This window comes from Poecilia latipinna, unplaced genomic scaffold (assembly GCF_001443285.1).
Source record: "Poecilia latipinna isolate Pla-1442-1.1 unplaced genomic scaffold, P_latipinna-1.0 Scaffold33, whole genome shotgun sequence".
NCBI classification, from domain to species: Eukaryota; Metazoa; Chordata; class Actinopteri; order Cyprinodontiformes; family Poeciliidae; genus Poecilia; species Poecilia latipinna.
This window is the reverse complement of record NW_015112649.1, coordinates 273,394-291,877: the sequence shown is the minus strand read 5'-3', so window position 1 is coordinate 291,877 and position 18,484 is coordinate 273,394. Positions and strand designations below refer to the sequence as shown.

The window sequence follows — 18,484 nt, the reverse complement described above, 5'->3', positions numbered from 1 at the left end:
CAGCGCCATCTGTAAGTACTGCTGGGGACTGAACACCAATGACTGACTGACAGCTGACATTGTCCCTGCCCCTGCTGGGAACAAATTGGTCATGCTGGATGATGATGGGGTGACTGGTGTGTTTCTTTGTCTGTGTCCGTGAATGTGTGTGTGTGTGCGCTGTTCTTTCATCCTGCGCATCCCTTTGACAGTTGGCTATTGTCAGTAGGCCTCTGTCAAAGATGTCATTTATCAACACTACACTCAGTCAAACCTTGATCATCGCTTTATGGGAGCGAGACGGAAGCAGCAAAGCACCAACAGAAAACTGTTTTCTGTCACATTGTGTGAAGATTTGAAGTCTCAAGAGCATTTGTTGTTTATGATGGGGTGGCAAGACTCACTTCTGTGGTTTTTCTGCATAGCGTTCACATTAATGTTTCACATTAATGTTTTATAGTCACCGGCATCTTGAAGCTGCGTGGTTTTCCTCTTGTTCCCCACGTCGACATTCAGCTCTGCTCGGAAGATCCGTCTCAGGACCTCCTAACTTTTCTCCAAATGTTTTGATGTTTGTATAAAAAAGAAATGACTGACCGACATTGCAGCATGCTGCTTGGATTAATTAAAGCAGAGCTAACTGCGGTGCTATTGATCAAATCCTGTCACCTGATGAGCTGAATCAGAGAACCAAATGCAGATCACACTGGGCCAAATTTGTGTTAATGTGTTGGAGCGAAACATGTTTTTTTTTTTTTTTTTTTTTTCAACCAAAGAAATGGAAAAGGGACTTCCCCACTAGTTCTCAGATTCAATTTGCGTCAGCATTTTGATCTCTGGTCAGAAATGCAGAAAAGATTGAGAGATGGTGACGCCTTCAAGGCTTCATGAAGAGTACCAATAAATTAGACAGCTACAGTGAAGTCCTCCACAGACTTCGGCATATTTCACTTTGCTGAGATTTGTGCGTAATCGAAATGGACAATTTTTTACGTCTGTGTACACATACTCGGTGTTGCTTGGTGTCAAACTGTTTTGTAAGCAACACCGAGCTGAGAAAGTTGCCACAATCAGTCGCAAGAATGTGCAGCAGCAAGACGGTGGAGAAGAAACGGGGCAAAGGGCCCAACTATCACATTAAACTTGCTAGTTTCCATTTGGATTGTGGGAAATGAAGGAATTTGTCACGAGAAATATATGCAGTTGATACTTTTAACAATGATACTGTCTGCTGACTGTGTGCATGGGGTCTGCACAACTTACAGAATCGTGCAGACCCCCAGATGGGCTATGAGTTCGTAGCCCATACACACAATATGGGCTATGAACTCATACTCTGTGATTATGGGCTATGAACAATAGCCCATATTGTTCATAGCCCATATACCCGAGTATGTGGGAGCCTTAAGCTATAGGTGCAACACGTCTAGTCCTAAAAAGAATTTGAATATGGAAATCTTAGTTACTTAATCACTAATTAATGTTAGTTTATTCTGCAATGTACTAGAAAGTGATCTTAAGGCAAGAACTCACCAAATTGATTAGGGAATACTCTGTAAGTTTACGGCGTCTTCCAGACTGTGAACATGGATTCATCAATTATCAGTAATAGCTTTTCCGAGTGCGCTTAGATACATGCAGCCGATTATGTGCGATGTTTTGTCCCAAAAAGTACTTCATAATGGAAGAATGTTTTTCCCTCGCTCAATTACTTGGCTACTTTGAAAGTGCAGAGCTGAACATTTTGCTTCAAGTAAGCAATTTCGATGACTGGAGACAGAGTTCTGCCATGGTACAATAGTGGACCAAGGGGCCACATCCATTATGTTCCAGCATGCCTGTGTGAGGGCTCCTTTGTCCTTTTGCACAATGGACACACTCAAAAGGGTGCACAAGCAACTTTTGAGGGATATTCTACCTCATCTTCTGGAGACATTTTTTTCTTCTTCTTTTTATGTCAATGTTCTGAATACGGACTTCTGATTGTGTGAGTGTTCATCGTTGTGATTTTTTTTTTCTTTCTATTTGACTTCTTGCTTGCAGAATCCTCAGTTCTAGGTCAAAGTTAGTGGCTCCCCATCGCCACAGTAAAGGCCCACCCCACTTGTACGTTTGAAAGGAGGCATTGCGGAAACGAGGAAATGACCTATGCTTATCTACACTACATGCTAGCTGTGCTCAAACAATCAGCATAGCATTAGTAGAGCCGCTGAATAGAGCCATCATGGCTGCCTAACACTGGGGAGCCAGTGATCTGCCTATGGGCTTTATGGAAAGTGGAGGTCCTGCGGAGCTGGCAAGAGCCGGAGTGGAGGCCAAGAATGGGCGCTCGTAGAGAATCCTTTGACGTTCTCTGGCACAAACATCTCCTGCCTTTCATATCTGCTCGTCTCCTTTGTCGCTACATCTGTAATTTCTATGCATTCACGAATTATCACATTTAGGTGTTTTCCTCTTTAAGTTCAGCCCTGCTTTAATCTGCAGCAGGAAGAAGAGAGGCATACCTTGCCAGGGGAGACCTAGGGAAGGCTAAGCAGTCTTTCATTGTCCCCAGGGGTGGTGTCCATGGGTGCTCTTTGTCCAGAGCTTTCACTGTGATTAGACCATTTGAGTCGACAATTCACTTAAGACCTCCTTTCTTTCTCCTTCCTGCTCTGTTTTTCTCTCACAAGATGCTCTCCTCTTTCCACCCACTATCCCCTTACTCTCTCTCACACTCTTTTAGGGTGTATTACCTGTTCATGTAATGCAGTTAAGCTCAGCCAGAAGCCTTTCCTCGCAATACCACTTAATTGCCCATGTGGCAGGTGAGGTGAATGCACGAGGGCCGGCGCAGGGCGGCGACCACAGATGGAGGCGGGGAGAGATGGAAGCCGAACAAGGAGAGGACGGGGGAGGTGAGCGAGCAAGAGCGAGGACGACAGACACGCTGCTGTTTCACTGTGTTGGTCGCAATCAGACTGTGATTGAGTGATTCATACAAATTAAGTAACAATTTAAAATCTGTGAGGGTTGGTGTTTTGTTTGAACTGCAAATATTGTTCAAGTTTCTACCGTCTAGCTCTTGGTTTGAGATAGAGGTAAGTAATCTGCAGGTTGTCTTCAAAACACACCAATCTGCCTTTATCTAAGCCACTCTTTCGCAGCTCTGGCTACATGTCCAGGGTTTTAGTCCAGGGAGAAGATGAACCTCCACCCCAATCTGGAGTCTTTTGCAGCCTCTTAACAGGTTTTCCTCCAAGATTGCCTCGTGTTTAGCTCCATCCGTATCCTCTTCTGCTCTAACAGCTTCCCTGTCACTGTTGAGGAAATGCCTACCCACAGCATGACGGTGTGTTCAGAATGACGTGCAGTGTTGTTTTTTCCCCTCTACAAACAACATTTTGCATTTATTTGAAAAAGTTAAGCCAGATGACCTTGTGGTACAGTGTAAACAGGACATCTTACAGGCTTTCTTTGTGCCAGCTCTTCCATAATGACGAGATTTGTGAAATACATGCTACCTTGTGGACTGATTCTGAGCTGTAGAGCTCTGCAGATCCTCCAGAGTTACCTCAGGTGTCTTGGCCGCTTCTTTGAGTTCAGGTGGACGACTATGTCTTGTTAGGCTCGCATTAATTCAGGATATTAATTTTTGAGATGTTCAAAGCTTAGTATATCGTTTTATAGCCCAACGTTGCTGCTGTTTTCTTGACTAGAACCCAAGGTTTGTATTGTAACGTGACAAAACGTGGAAAGTTTTACGAGGTACGAGTAGGGCTATGCACACCACTTTAGTTGGCAGAGGACAGGGGAAAATATAACACTACTACTAAGAAAAGAGGAAGGAGGGGACGAGGAAAGGGCAGAAGAAGGAGATGACATTGCTCCTGGGTTAGTGCTCCAAAATGGAGTGCTAAAATCATTTCAGCTCAGATAAAGCTCTGGCAGCGGCCCTCGGGATATCTGCTCTGCTCATCTGCCTCTCCAGTGAAACGGCTGCACACGGCCAGCCTCAGGGCGGCCCGCACTTCGCGCGTAAACTCGCTAAAGCTTATAAAGAAACAGATGCAAATAAACAGACTCTTAGCTTGAACGCAACACAGCACTGCTTTGCCACATGTGCAGACATCCACTGGCCTCTCAGAGCCAATTTGTTGCTCCGCAGTTTATTTCGGTTTAACCAGAAGAAGCAAAGCCTGAGGGAAATTCTTCCACTTCTGAACCTTTAGAGTTAGCACTCTGCCACCACTACTCCACCTTCTTTCCATTTTTGCTCACACGCGTTAAAATCATTCATAGGATTTGATCAAAACTCACTAAATAATTTTCTTTTTTTAATCTTCTGGCATAAACTTTTTTGCTCGGATGTCTTCAGAACATCCCCATAGTAACCCTTGTCGTCTCAAATCTGGCTAAGAATATTTTACAGTCAGAATTATTCACCCGGTTTGACTTTGCTTCTCATTCTTGCCAAACAGGAACAACTTTCAGATTTAGGAGAGAATCAATAGAGAAGACAGATAAAAGGAAATACAAGTGTTCAGTTTAGACCCAATGACAAGGATAAGGGGTTGTACAAGGAGAAAGTTCTTAAATCCAAACGCAGAAGAGAAAGATACCCAGTGTTTATATATATATATATATATATATATATATATATATATATATATATATATATATATATATATATAGATGATAGATATAGATATGTATATATATATTTAAATCTTATCAGGAAAATGTGCTTGTAGTGTCAGGCAGAAGCTCGCATAATGCGCCATATCATCGACATGAACGCCGAATTTATCTTTAACTCTTAATGATTTTCTTAAATTGTTCCACAAACAACTTTAGTAAAAACACAAGTTTCCTATTGTAAAGTTATTGCCACCAACAGCCTGAATATGTCATGAAAATCCCAGAATGAATGTGGTGTTCATCAGCAGCTAAGGTAAACGTCTAACCGGCATTGTATTTCTGCAGGCAATGGTTCGTCTAATATTTACTGAAAGTTAACTGTGAGACAAAGAGTCCAACAAAACGGTGAACTCTGCAGCGATCGCTTGTTCAGTAAGGGAACTGAACAATAAAACTCCCCGGTGCCTTTTATTTTTTTTTACGACCTGTGTTACATCTGTGCATTGCAAATGCAAAGACAAATGAGCGAATGCACAAAGCAGTGTGGATCCTTACTCTTCCGTTTTCCCGAACCAATGAGATGAAGAACAAAAATACAGACCCTGTGTGGAAATATTGCTGTTTGCTCTTAGCGGATCAAAGCAAACTCCGGTTATTGTAAGTGAACTGCGAGACATCCTGCCAGAGCAAATTATACGTAAGCTCTCAATAAAGTCTAACAACCCACACGCGTACAGAGGTTAAAAACATCTGGTACCTGCTGAATTAAAACCAGACTGATTATAAATTCTGTTATTGTTAAAAGCGATTTGAAACGGCATAATTATTTGTACAAAATACATTTTAGGTATTTTTCTTTGGCCAAACTTCAGTGAAATCTCAGCACATTGTAAACAGTTAAAATAAATCCACACCTGACAGTCTGACCCTCACCGTCTTTTACAGCCAAAACAAATCTGCCTCTCTCAAATTTTACTCTTCACTCTTCACTTTGCTCCCTCTAATCTCTCCTTATTTCTTTCTGTCCTCTTTTTTTTATCTTTCTGCTCCTCCTCACTGAGATAGAAAAATCTGATTCTCATGTTTAAAGCATCAGTGCAGTCTCCGGGCAGATTTCTGAATCAACAAAATCCTCCTTTTCTCGCATGATTCCCTCTTTGAGTGTTGTATCTTCGCTGCGTATACTCAACTTCCAGCCCCACTTTGTGAGCTTACGAATAATCAAAGTATATTCTTCTTTTTTTTTTTTTTTTTTTTTTTTTTTGTTTTTTTTTACGAAAAATTACCCACATCGTAGTTTTATTGTACGGGTTTGAGAAATAATTTCTAAATCCTGTTCTGGTTAAACAAATTGGTGCATCAAAGAGGCCAAACTCTGCTTTCTGAGCTCTGGAGCTTAATGAAAACATTGGAAAAAAAATGTTATGAAGTGAATAGTCACAGGTATTCCTGCTCAAATAAAGATGCACAGATAAACTGGTCAATCTTCAGCTTGACCAGCAAGTTAGAAATGTATATATTCCTTTTACTTTTTCTCCTTTCATAATTATTTGCATAATTAAAGTAAAGTACGCCGTTTCTTTAAGGCGACACCCTGTAATCTAACAAGCGTCCAACCTAATGGGCCAATCCGTGAGAGAAACTCTTGAAAGCTTGTTGGCCGGCTCGTCTTCTCACGTGTTTAAGTGTACAATCTTTGCTCTTTGCTTTTTTGTCTCTTCCCATCTCTTCCCACACCTTGTTCTTCTTTCTCTTGTTTGAGTCTCCCTCCTCTCTGTATATGTGTTTTTCTGCCACTTCTCCTCTGTGTCCGTGCCTCAGGAACCCCTAACTTCCACCTTTTATTTTGCTTTGCTCAGACAACTCGCTCTGCGCCGAGAACGGTTGCGCACCAGATGTAATTTCATCAAGTGTGCACTCTCCTACTCTTATTTGTTGTCCCCGAGAAGTGCAGAGCGTGACGGGGATGGGTGTTGCAGGAAGCCGGCTGGTGAGTGATGCGGCGGCCGAGCTCGGTCCGTCTGCTTCGGCTGCAGCTGGGGTGCAGGCGGAGCGTCACTCACACAATTGAACCGGAACAAAAAGCACTCTGCGTTGTTGGTATTTACTGTGACATACCAAAAAACCCGAACTCAGCCCTGTTCCACTTTCAAGGTTGAACACCACCTGGATTTGTTAGCAACGCAAGCTAGCAACAATGTTGTCCGAATTTGTACTAATATTGTAGAAACAAGTTCACTAAACGGGTCATATGACTCTGTTTGTGAAATGTTTTACAAAATACAAAATATCAGAAGTCTAAACTCTTATTCTTTACTGCAGCTAAGACTGCAGTTCAAATGCCAGGCATCCATTTCATAGTTTGGGGTTTTGATTGCACCACGTCAGTTTCTAGGGGCCTAAATGTTACAATTTTTAACCTTAAAAAAATTCAACTTTTGAGTGAAATTTGAACTCTTTTTCATTCTTCAACCAATCGAGCAAAGCCAATTTACAAGACAGGAGTTGCTGAATTTTTTTTTTTTTTTTAAAGAATTACTTCATACAGTCAGAAAGAAATGTGGTCATAAAGGACATAATGGCACAAAAGAAATCTGCAAGGATGTTGAAACTCGTTTCATTTAAAACCTTTGGAATAGCTTGATTTCAGTAAATTAAGAAAGAAAGAAGGAAAGAAAGTAAGAGAGAAATAAACGTAAAAAAAAAAAAGTTTGATCAAATCTGATTTTGAGGGTGTACATGTAAAAGACATATGTTGAGAAAGTCTGAAATGTGAAACTGGAAATAAAACTAGAAGGTTTGCAGACCAGTAATCTCTTAACATTTTATAATAACTATGACTAGAACAATAAAGATGGTTGGATAAAAGAACAAGAAAGACTCAAACTCCTTTCAAATGAAATCGGTTTAGTGTTTGCTTCTTGTAAAGCAAACACTTCATTTGCAACAAAACAGAAAATAGTTCCTCTCGGTTTTATTAAGCAGATACAACAATAAAACAAAGGAACTGTAATGACACAAAAGCATAATCCTCAAAGCAGCATGTTATTATTATTATTACTGGAAGCTGAGTAGCAGTCTAATGGTCCTGATTTGGCTGCTGCTAAGCCGCTACCTGATGTCAGCACTTCGACAAGCTGGGCTGAATCTTTGCTAATGTTCAGAGCAGAGACTCCGAAACATGCCAGGGCGCAGTGACACTCCAATGACCTCAGTTCCCGACACTATCAGAAACATGTTTTATGCCGCATAATGTACAGCCTCAATATGGACACATTTCTGTGTTTAAAGGACTGTAAACACACTCAGACTTTGTGTTGGCGTGTCAATTGGTTGCTCTTGTTTAAAATACCCTGGGTTCTGCTCTTTAAGCTCACGTCGAAAGTAACAACAGCGCGATTAGATGCGGGAAGAGAGACAGAGAGAGAGAGAGACGTGCCGACAGGCAGGTAGAAAACTGATAACATGTGAAGCAGACATGTATTTTATCTCGTTGCTTTTCGAGCTTTATGACAGAAGCAGTCAGACGGAGAGACAGGCCGACGGAGAAACAAGCAGACAGTTACAGGGGCAGTTAGACAGGCAGTCAGCCCTGGCATTTGTAGCAGATAAGTAAGCTATCAGAGGAGGGGGATAAATAGCAGAGTAAAGATTGGTCCGAGCCCCCTCAGAGAGGTGTGGGGGGCCACGATGCAGGCGTGGTGGGCAGATAGCCCCCTGCTCTCATTATACTCTGCCTAATCCAAAACGATGTTTACTCAGAGAGAGAGAGAGGGAGAGAGAAGGGGCCACGCTTATCAAAGCCCTGCACAGTCCTGGGAGCGTGTGCGCGGGGGCCTGGCTGTGGGCGTGTGTGGGTGCGTGGAGGTGAGTGTGCGTTAAAATGAGCCTATTCCAATGGAAAAAAGGATCAGGAATGTCTCCAAGGCGGGCGCTGTTGGCTAGAATGTCGATGCTTATCACACGCTGCCGGGCTCTTCTGGTGAAAGGCGAAAAGGCTATCTGAACTGCTTATTCACAGCCTGTGTATTTACCATTTCAGCAAGGCAGAGTCATCGTTCTGTAATTGCTATTAATATTAACATGTTGCTGTTGGTAATTCAGGCTTTTGTGAGCCTTCACCTAATCTGATTTGCCGGGAGCTAAGGGTCTTTTAAACCTAAAAAAATAATTTAGGCATTCTGATTTTGAGATGTCAAGAAAGAAAGAGAAAAAAAACACTGGTTATTGTTTTTACTCTTCACCCTGTTGACTTTCAGCTTTTTTTTTTTGCATCACAACACTTGACTGCAGTTTGAGTCCACTTTATAGACTACATGGTATTCTCAAAAAAATAAAAACTAAACTAAACAAAACTCATTTGGAGGTTTTGGGTTTTTGCACTGATTGTCTGATGCATATCTAAATACTTCAGTTTTCTCTTTAAAAACAGAAAAACATCCTCAACAACAGATAAACATCTAGCCACAGGTACGGTATGCCTGTCCAAAATACAAGTACATCTTAATAAATAACAATCTTGTACAATATTCTGTTTTTTTTTTTCTTTATTTAAATCAACTTAAAAAGTCAAAATCATGTAGTAGGTGTGTACATAAACTGCATAAAAAGTCATGTAACATTTAGTTGTTACCACAATTTGTTGTCTTTGTTAATTGCCAGAATAATTAGAGGTAACATTTATATTTATTTCTGTTAGAAAGTTGAATAAACCAAGATTAAAATGGATGGAGAAAGCTGAGATGGGATTTTTATGCTTTTGATGTGTTAATATCACAAAATTTGAGTTAAATTAAGGCAATTGTAAGGTGTGCTTGTTCAAATTTTGAAGCTAAATCCTTAGGTTTTTTTTTTGTTTGTTTTGTTTTTTTGAGAACTCCCTGCTGCAGTTTTATCGAAGCCCAAGTTGCTTTAATTGTAGCTTTCTGCTTCTCTTACCAGCAGTAAAAGCTTAAAGTGTCTCAGTCTTTGTGTAAAGAATCTATATGCCATCTTGAGTTTCATTTTCGGACCTGAATCGTATTTATACACCCAGTGTTCTGTGCTCTTTTCATTATATTCTCGAGATACATAATGCCTATTGGATTTCGGTTGTATAAATTTCATGACTTGCATCACTACTCAATATAAAGTCATGAGAGGGGATGAATAAGCTGCTGAAATCAGATCTTTTATTTTCTGTCTGTTGTGACTGAAGTGGATGAGCTTAACATAGTCATTTTCTGTATTTTTCGCATTTCGCCAAGAGGCCTTTGAAGGAACTTTTATTTCAACTAAATTAATGCAATCAGAAAATCAATCCAGTCACAACTTTGTGAGATGTAGTTATTTCTATTTAAGGAAAATTATGACACTTTTGCACGGGAAGTGTGTTACTAAGAGTAGCTAAAGTCTGCATGTTTCATTTCATCAGTGTTTTATTTTACCACTGTAACAAAATATAGAAGCCTCCGGTAAAATGATTGCAACAATTTTATGTCTGCTCCCTTATTTAAGAAAGAAATATAGCCTGGTAACTTAAAAATGTCTTTCTTTAGCAAAGCATGATGAAGGATTTATTCTGTAGATTATCATTCTTTTATTGATTTTCACATGAACTTTTATTCATTCCACCCGTGCTGAAAACACACTTGCGGGCGCCGAGGTGGTCGTCTGAACTGTGTCTGGGCTGGCCGGGGTAATCCTGGCCTCCACTAAAGTAGCCGTGTGAGCGAACAGATTGTCAGTTGATCATGGCCAGCAGAGAGCCTTATCCCTTATTGGATCGGCCATGGAGGAGGCTTAGGAATTATCTGAGGCCTCACTTAATGTGAAGACGGATCACCACAAGAGAGCCACAGAGCCTGAAAACATGCTGGGCCCGAGGGGAGGGAGAGCAGCGAGGCTGTGTGTAACGTGGAGTTGTGTGTTGGCCACGTCACAAAGGTGTGTTGGTGTGTGCTCACAGCAACGCCACGGCCCACTTAACCCCATGTTGACATGTCTCACCCATTTCCCCTTTTTGATATTTGTCTTATATATATATATATATATATATAATTTTTTGCCATCTCGTCCTCTTCCTCTTCCTCTGTTGCTTTCTGACGTTCCCCTCATTCCAGCTACTCCTTTGCTTTTTGAAATGTTTTTCCTTTGTTTCACCTCTGCAGAGATGCAACAATTTGAATGTTGTCGCTGATTTCTGCTTTGACCAAAACTATAGGACAGGAAAATGTAAAACTGTGTTTTTTCTCTACCCTTCCTGCTCAGGGGTCACTAATTAGGAGCAGTTGGAGAAGTCGGTGTAAAACAGAGTTTTACTACTCACCTAAAATAAGTTATTACAAAGTTAATGTTACATTTTCTCTGATGTCTCCAGACTCTTAATATTTTCAAATGCAATTTGTTTTCTGACCAACAGAAATCAGAGTCTCAAAGGGACAAAGAGGGGAACTTCACCTGTACTTCAGCCTTCTTGTTTTCTGTTTTATGTTTTGCTCTCTCTCTCACTGTTTCACAGCCTAAATTAATGGCAGAACTGTCATAAAAATAATTTACTTTTTTTTTTTACCACTTTATAAACTTCCAGACCAAAGAGTGATGCTGTCAGATGGGTGTATATCTTTATGCATGAACTTTTGTTAAGTTCATACATAGGGAACTGAAAGTTTTTAAAACTTTCCTTATACACAGACAATATTCTACAATGCCCTCATCTTTATAGCTTTGTTTATTTTGACTTCAACATGTTTTTCCTCCATAAAGCATAGTCGATAGGATGAAGAAATCCAAACCGTTTATCCGAAACAAATAAGACCTGAGCCAAGTTTCTGGTGTTGAATCAACTGTTTGAATGGGACGCACCTCCATGAAAGAAAAAAAGGACTGAAATTAATTAAGGCCATTCATTTCAGAAACAGATGCAATGCTTTTCAGTTTGTCTAACTTTTCTTATTATAAAAGAACAACTGGCTTGCAAAAGCTAATATCTGAGCCTCATTAGATTTCATCGGCACTTCTTTGCTAAAAATTGAAACTATGCAATCAGTCTTGCTTTGTTTTAAATATAGACATCGGGCTCTTTTTAATTAAGTTGTGGTACAGAGACCGGAGCACTTTTAGCTTAGCTTGGCTTAGCTAGTGAGATAGTGTAATAGTGCCTGTCTGGATTCCCTGTTCAAGCACCTAAAATAGCCCTTTAGCCAAATCCTGCCCTGGTTTTAGTTACTTGTTTGTTTTGTTTGTTTTTAAGGCTTTGGGATTCCCCAGAAAGATCAAGAAAAGGTGATTCAACTGAAGTACAGTTGGGTTTCTATGCTACTTTTTTTTTTATATCGCATAAGCCAAATGTGGTTATTGAGAAGGAAAAAAAAACCACTAAAGGGTGATGGATAATCTATTCAGTGCATCTGATTACTGACAGTTAGTGAAGCCAGATTAGTGTTGCATTAAGTCAAGATGGTACAAGAGGCCAGCTCCAGGTCACTGGGATCTGCAGGGATAACATTAAGAACAGTACAACTCAACAGTAGATTTAGTAGGCAGGGTTATGTTGTTGGAGCCAACAAATCTGGTTGGTCTCTTCCTTGTAAAACCCAAAGGCGAGGTTGGGAATTTAACTATGTCGACTTTCAAATACACCGAAGTTAAGCATAGAATGTAAATAAATATAGATTTGTCACTGGAATTTGTTTGACAGGTGAAACAATGAGGATTTTAGCCTTACAAACCACAGCTAGAACTCATGTTACTGGGTCGAGTTTGCTCACAAACGGCTTTTCAGCAATGTTCACACATTTTCTACGAGTCTAAGGTCAGGGTTTCGTGCTGACCACTCCAACTCATTGACTTTGTTGCCCTGAGAATACCTCGTAATTAACTTGACGGCACTATAAGGCTCGTTGAGATCCAATCAAAGCTGTAGCTTCCCGACCGATGCCTTAAGATTTAGATTTTTTTTTCTCATGATGTTAAGTATTTTCTGAAGTGCACCAGTCCCTCAAGCAGCAAAACATTGTAACAGTCTAACCCTGTCCCTCTGAACTGTGCAGGGTTGGTCATAACGTCGTGAGCAGTGATCGTTATGACCGAACACTGTCTCCAAAAATGCATGTTGTTGTCTCTGAGCGCATTTGCAAACTGCAATCTAAGCTATCGACGTAACTTTCAGAGCAAATTGCTCATTCTTTGGTGAATGGTCTTTTTCACTGTGCATAATGACACTAACAAACTGTTACTAGTTTTATAAGGGCTTTTGATTTTGTTGCAGAGGTTGAGATGCATGTTACACAACAAAACGCATTAATTTCTATAACATTGCATAAGATTGCATGGTTGACACGAGGTGGCTCCTGAGACTAATAACGATATTGACCAGAGACTCACACACATCCACAGAAACACGAAACTATTCCCTCTCCTTCATCAGGTAATTGAAGGTGAGAAATAATTTCATTATCCTCAGGAAGAGTAATCTGCTCTCTGTTCTTGATCCCTTCATTTCCTACAGTGCTTCTCGACCTAGGAGGCTCTCGCTGTCTGACACACACACACACACACACACACACACACACACACAAACAAACTCATGAACCACATACCTGTTCCACATGCAGCCACACTCTGATACTCATGGCACACACCTATTTTTATCACCCTGGACTATTAATGTTATTGGAGATGTGGATTAACCATCAGGTACAAAGATGCTTTACAAAGCCCTATTACTTTGAGTTGTCTTGCTCTCACACGCATACATGTGTTTACGCACTTTCTCTCTGTCTCACTCACACACATGCTTGTGTAAAGAGAAGGCGACCTGGGAGTACGGTCAGGATTCAGAGAGCAGAAACAAGCCTTTAACAGATTATCCAGTGTGACTTGCTTTCTTTTGTCGTCACACGAGAACCAAAGATGGTCTCGCTGTTTCTCATCAGCATGAGCAGAGATAACAGAGCGGTAACGTTTGTGTCTCGTTTTCTTCAGCAGCAGTAAAATCTTAAGAAAAACCTTCATGTTGTCTTCTGCCTCTGCCGCTGAGCGGTGGATTAGACCCGGTTTTACGTTGCATTACCACCCTCTACTGTTCGTCTGGCCTAGATGTTTGGGGGGAGACCCTTCATGTCAAGAGTCATGTGCTGACATGCAGGGGAGGTGCTGAACTGTCATTTCCCAGGCCAGAATCGTCTGTTCAGATGCAATTATACTACATGCGAGCACATAATCAGGAGAGAATGGGTCAAAGTTCAAGTCGCATGACACTGAGGAGTTTTGGGCACCGAACAATATGGAGGATATTTGTGAGCAACAGATATTTTGCAGCGCCACAGTTTGTTTTTATTTGTTTGTTTTTTTTTAAACTATTATTACATGTAATTGAAGCTTCAATAGAATCACCGAAACTGATAAAATAAAATACATTTACAGTTACACTGATAGCATTTTTTTTTTTCATTTTATTCTCTCATGTAAAGTGACTAAAAGAGGTGGTTTGTGATTGAGGCATCAAACGGTGGTGTAATAGTAATACACATTGCAAATACAGTGGAGTGTTTGCCCTTTCTATATATATATATATATATGTGTGTGTGTGTGTGTGTTTATTGGTTGATTTTAGTGAAAATTAAAACAAGATATTAATGCTTTTTAAATAATCTGTAAAGCTGCTGTGTGTAACTTTTATAAAAAAATGTTTGTTTTTTTACATATTTCTTTAAACTGTCATTATGTTATGACAGATAATCTGTGAAAAAGTCAAGTTGTGCAGAAATGCACCGCTCCCGCTCAGAAACGACCGACCAACGAGAGCCAGGAGGAGGGTCTTAGTGCTGTCAATCAACCTCATGTATGAACTGTGTGTATGAAATGTGCTAATGGCAGAGGAACAACTTACTGTAACAGTAACAACTGTTTATCTGTGTCATCAGTGGCCATGCTAACTAGCCTTAGCATTCATGGCAGACTCCATTGTGAGGGAATAAATGTAAGGGGGATGAAGTGAGCAGCACATAAACAAACATGATTGATAGCGCTAAGACCCTAGTAGCATCTTAGCACTAAAACAAACATGATATCAATCATGTTTGTTTATGCGATGCTCACTTCATCCCCTTGCTTTGATTGGTTGTTTCTGACCGGAGGAGGCAGAGAAACTTCATTTATTTTTATTTTGTTTTTTGTTTGTTTTCAGTCTTATTTGTCTTATATTGTCGCTCTCACATAGTGACAGTTTTCACAAATATGTAAAAAAAAAACGCATTTCCCATAAAAGTCACATTAAAGGTAACTACATCCTTTAAGGGTATTGAACTGTTTTCTGTTTGTTCTGTTCTTATCCAGCTTTCTTCTGTCATATATAACTATAGTAGATGAGTCAAATAAAAAAAAAAAGCAGCACATTTTTGGTTTCAGTGTGTACATTTTGTTTTACTTAATGCCTCACTGCAGCTGCTACAAAAAATACTGCTGCTGTCATATGAGCTGTTTCCAAGAGCCAGTATTTCCAGATCCTAAAAACACCTTTGTAAGCTATTAGTAACTCAGTTCAGATCCGTTAAACCGCATTGTCCCTGAAAGGCAGTTTGCTGGCCACTCAACAGGTACAAAAAGTAACAACAACCTCGTCAACAACAATCTTTCAGCTCAGAAAAGGAGGCTGAGTGAAGTCCTCGCCATGCTGCACTTTATCAGTCTGACAGCAGCGGCAATGAAAGATTTCCTCAGTCTGTCGGTTTTACGGAGTTTAATCCTGTATCTCTGTCTTGATGGCAAAAGTTGAAACTCAGCCCATAGTGGGTGGCAGGGATTGGCTGTAATAATCTCAGCTTTCTTTAACAATCTATTATTATAGAGGTCAGGAGGGATGCCAGGGGTTTACTGCATTCTTTAACTTTGCAAGCAGATGAGAGGTCAGGTGGAATAGTGAAAAAAAATAAAAAATTAGCCTGCTTATAGATCTGTTCTGTTATTGATCAGCAGATTTTAACATCAGACACAGATAACACGAGTAGACACAAAACTACATATTACAAGTTTCATTTGTTTTATTTATTTAAAAATGTAGCTTGCCCTATTTGAGAAACTAATCCTATCCTAAACATGAGAAATGCCAAGCTTTTCAGCAACATCTGACATTAAGGGCTTTCGGTAAATTAAAATGATTCTGTGGAGGGTCTTATTTCTTTGCAGAATGATATTGAAGGTTTTTTGAGTGCAAATGTAACAGGTAATGGCCTAGTCAAAGTCCAATGCCAAGTTCTAAAGTTGTATTTTTTGTTCTTTTTTGTTTTGTCTTTAAATAATTCAGAGGTGGGCTTGCCCTGTTTTGGATCATTGCTCTGCTACATAAACCAAGTGTGTTTGATCTAAAGACTGATGTCAGACATTCTTCTTTAGGATTTTCAGGTCGAAAGTGAATTTCTTGCTCCCATCTGTTGTAGAGCAGAGCAGCAAACCAAACCTCCACCATGTTTGACTGTAGGTATGATGCTCTGTTGCTGAAATGGTAGATGTAATAAAAACAGAAACCTTAAAAAAAAAAGTTCCAGTTTTGACCCATCACTCTAAAGAATATTGTTGTGTGCATGCATGCGTTCAGCACTAGCGGGAGAAATTGCTTTTGGTCTTTTGCCAAAGACAAAGGGAAACCCTGCAATGGCTAACGTTGAAAGCCACTCCAATTTTAGTTACATTTGGTGGAGAAGGAAGTTGTGCTCAGAGTCTTCTTCTGAGGTTTCCATGTTGTTTCATTCAGCGGTTCATGATGCGGCGCCACCACAGGTGAGCGGGCTAACTGGTCGCTCAAAGGGTTTGGTACGTTTGAACCACAGCAGCTGAAAATAAAACAAAAAAATGTTTTGCAACTTTGGTCTCCAATAAAAAAAAAATCAAATCTCTCAGGTATGGAAACACCCTTAGCCTACTTCATGTTGTCAGACAGGTTCCACTTGAGTTTGTTTTCCAAATCTACAGGATTCGGTTTGACGGTAAGAACCATCCCAAAAATGTAGCTTTAATCAAAGTTGATTCATTCTAGGGCCTCGTTAGTTTGGATCGCAAACAAATGAGAACTCAGTTTAGTATTTACTGTTCTGATGATCTGAAAAGCTCAAGTGACAGGAAGTAAGTAAAGTAATCTTTAGCAGCACCGCAGAACTTACGAAATGATACTCAGAACCTGCGTTTGTGGGTTTGGAGACACGGATAGTGAAGGGAATCCTGGAGTTGTAAATGGACACCATTACATCGGGGGACAAAAAATGCTGCGTAAAAGCAAACATCTGCTGTGTATTTACAGCAAATAACCCAAATGTAGATGAGCTTTGCTCTTGGTGAACCACAGAGCTGCTAGACTGACGCCACGATGTGAAGTTTTCCATGTCTTGTGACAAAACTCCTTTCTGAGGACAAATGAGAAGATGAAATTTAAAATGTCACTTTGGTTCATGTCTTGACACTATTTACCACTTCAGTACTGTGTGTGAGTGTGTGTGTGAGTGTGTGTGTATGCTGTCACACCACGCTTTAAAGAGTTTTTTTTTTTAATGGGGAAGAGGAATATTTGGACATTTTATCAATAGGCATTATTAAATCCTGCTTGCTTGAGCTAATCTTGGCGGACCGGAGCGAGGGCACCGGGAGAGTTAGTGAAAGAGTGAATAGGAGAGAAGGAGAGAGCAGGGATGTCTGCCCCATGAGGTGATGAGAGACCGTCTGTAAGCCGCTTATTATATCGACTACCACCTTTTCTTTCTCCTCCACCAGCCTCTCCCTCGTTCTCTCCCCCTTTACCTCGCTCATTTTCCTCTGTTTCCTTCGCTTGCCTTTTTGCTTTATCCAACTTATTCTATATCCTCTCAGTCTTTCTCCTTTTTCAAAAACTTAACTGTGCAAACACACACACGCCCACGCACGCACCCACACATACACACACACAGAGAGAGAGAGAATCGCGGGCGCACACACTTTTACGCGGCAGGCAGGGCCAAGGCGAACCTTCTTGTTCAAAGCCAGAAGCTGAAGTTTTATTCAAATGAATGTTTACTTCTTTCGCTGCCAAGATGTGCGTATTTGTCTCCGGTTGTGCATGTGTGTGCAATAAAAAGTGAGGGAGAAATAGTTTGGATTGAGTGTGTGCGGGCGCGCGCGCTCGTTTCAGTGTGTGTTACACGCACGGCAGAAGGAGAAGGGCTGACTGTAGGTGATAAGCCAGGCAGGCCTGCACACTGTGATTATCACACACTGGACGCCCTGTCTCACACACACACACACACGCGCTCACTCCTACACACTTGCATACACAATGGCCAACGAGGGAGTGTGTTGCAGGGATTTAGGAGGGACGGACGGAGAGACAGACGAGCAGACAGAGAAAGAAGCCTTGGATCACAGGCAAGGTGGAAGCCACAACAGAAGCAAATGAACACAGACTGGGAAAATCACAATGCCTCCCTTTATGTTGGACGGAGCGGCCATTGTGTTTTCCTGGGTGTTATATCAATGCCGATGTGCTGTGATGTCGCGACACACGGGGATCCAAGTGTGTGTCTTCACACCAGAGATGCTTCGTTTGTGTCGCGGGGATATGACATCTGTCGGGCATTTTAATTGACTGATTTCCTTTTCCCGCTGTCTTTGATGCAGGTGTGTGGCCTTCTGAGGAGGTGATGGCACATTACTGTCTGCAGAAGCGGCACTCGTTCAAGTGAGTTTTCACTGTTTTGTTTTGTTTTGTGTTTTTTCTCTCTCTCTTTTTTTTTTTCTGCTGACGTTTTCATGTTTCAGCGGTTCAAAGTCATTGTCTGAGATGCGGGAGAAAGTGGCCACAGTTCTCTCTCTGGCCTGTTTTTAAAGCTTTAGGAGTTACAAAGTGTTACCCCACCCCCACCTGTTGCCCGTGGGGAAGGCT

The 18,484-nt window shown here is 40.8% G+C and overlaps 1 protein-coding gene across 1 annotated transcript in view; it reads left to right on the top strand.

Moving 5' to 3' along the window:
• Window positions 1-18,484, top strand: part of camkmt (calmodulin-lysine N-methyltransferase) — a 131,152-nt gene that overhangs the window by 54,599 nt on the left and 58,069 nt on the right. Inside the window, exon 4 of the mRNA XM_015042005.1 lies at window positions 18,220-18,280. Coding sequence (XP_014897491.1) covers window positions 18,220-18,280 — 61 coding nt within the window. The remainder of the gene's footprint in view (window positions 1-18,219; window positions 18,281-18,484) is intronic.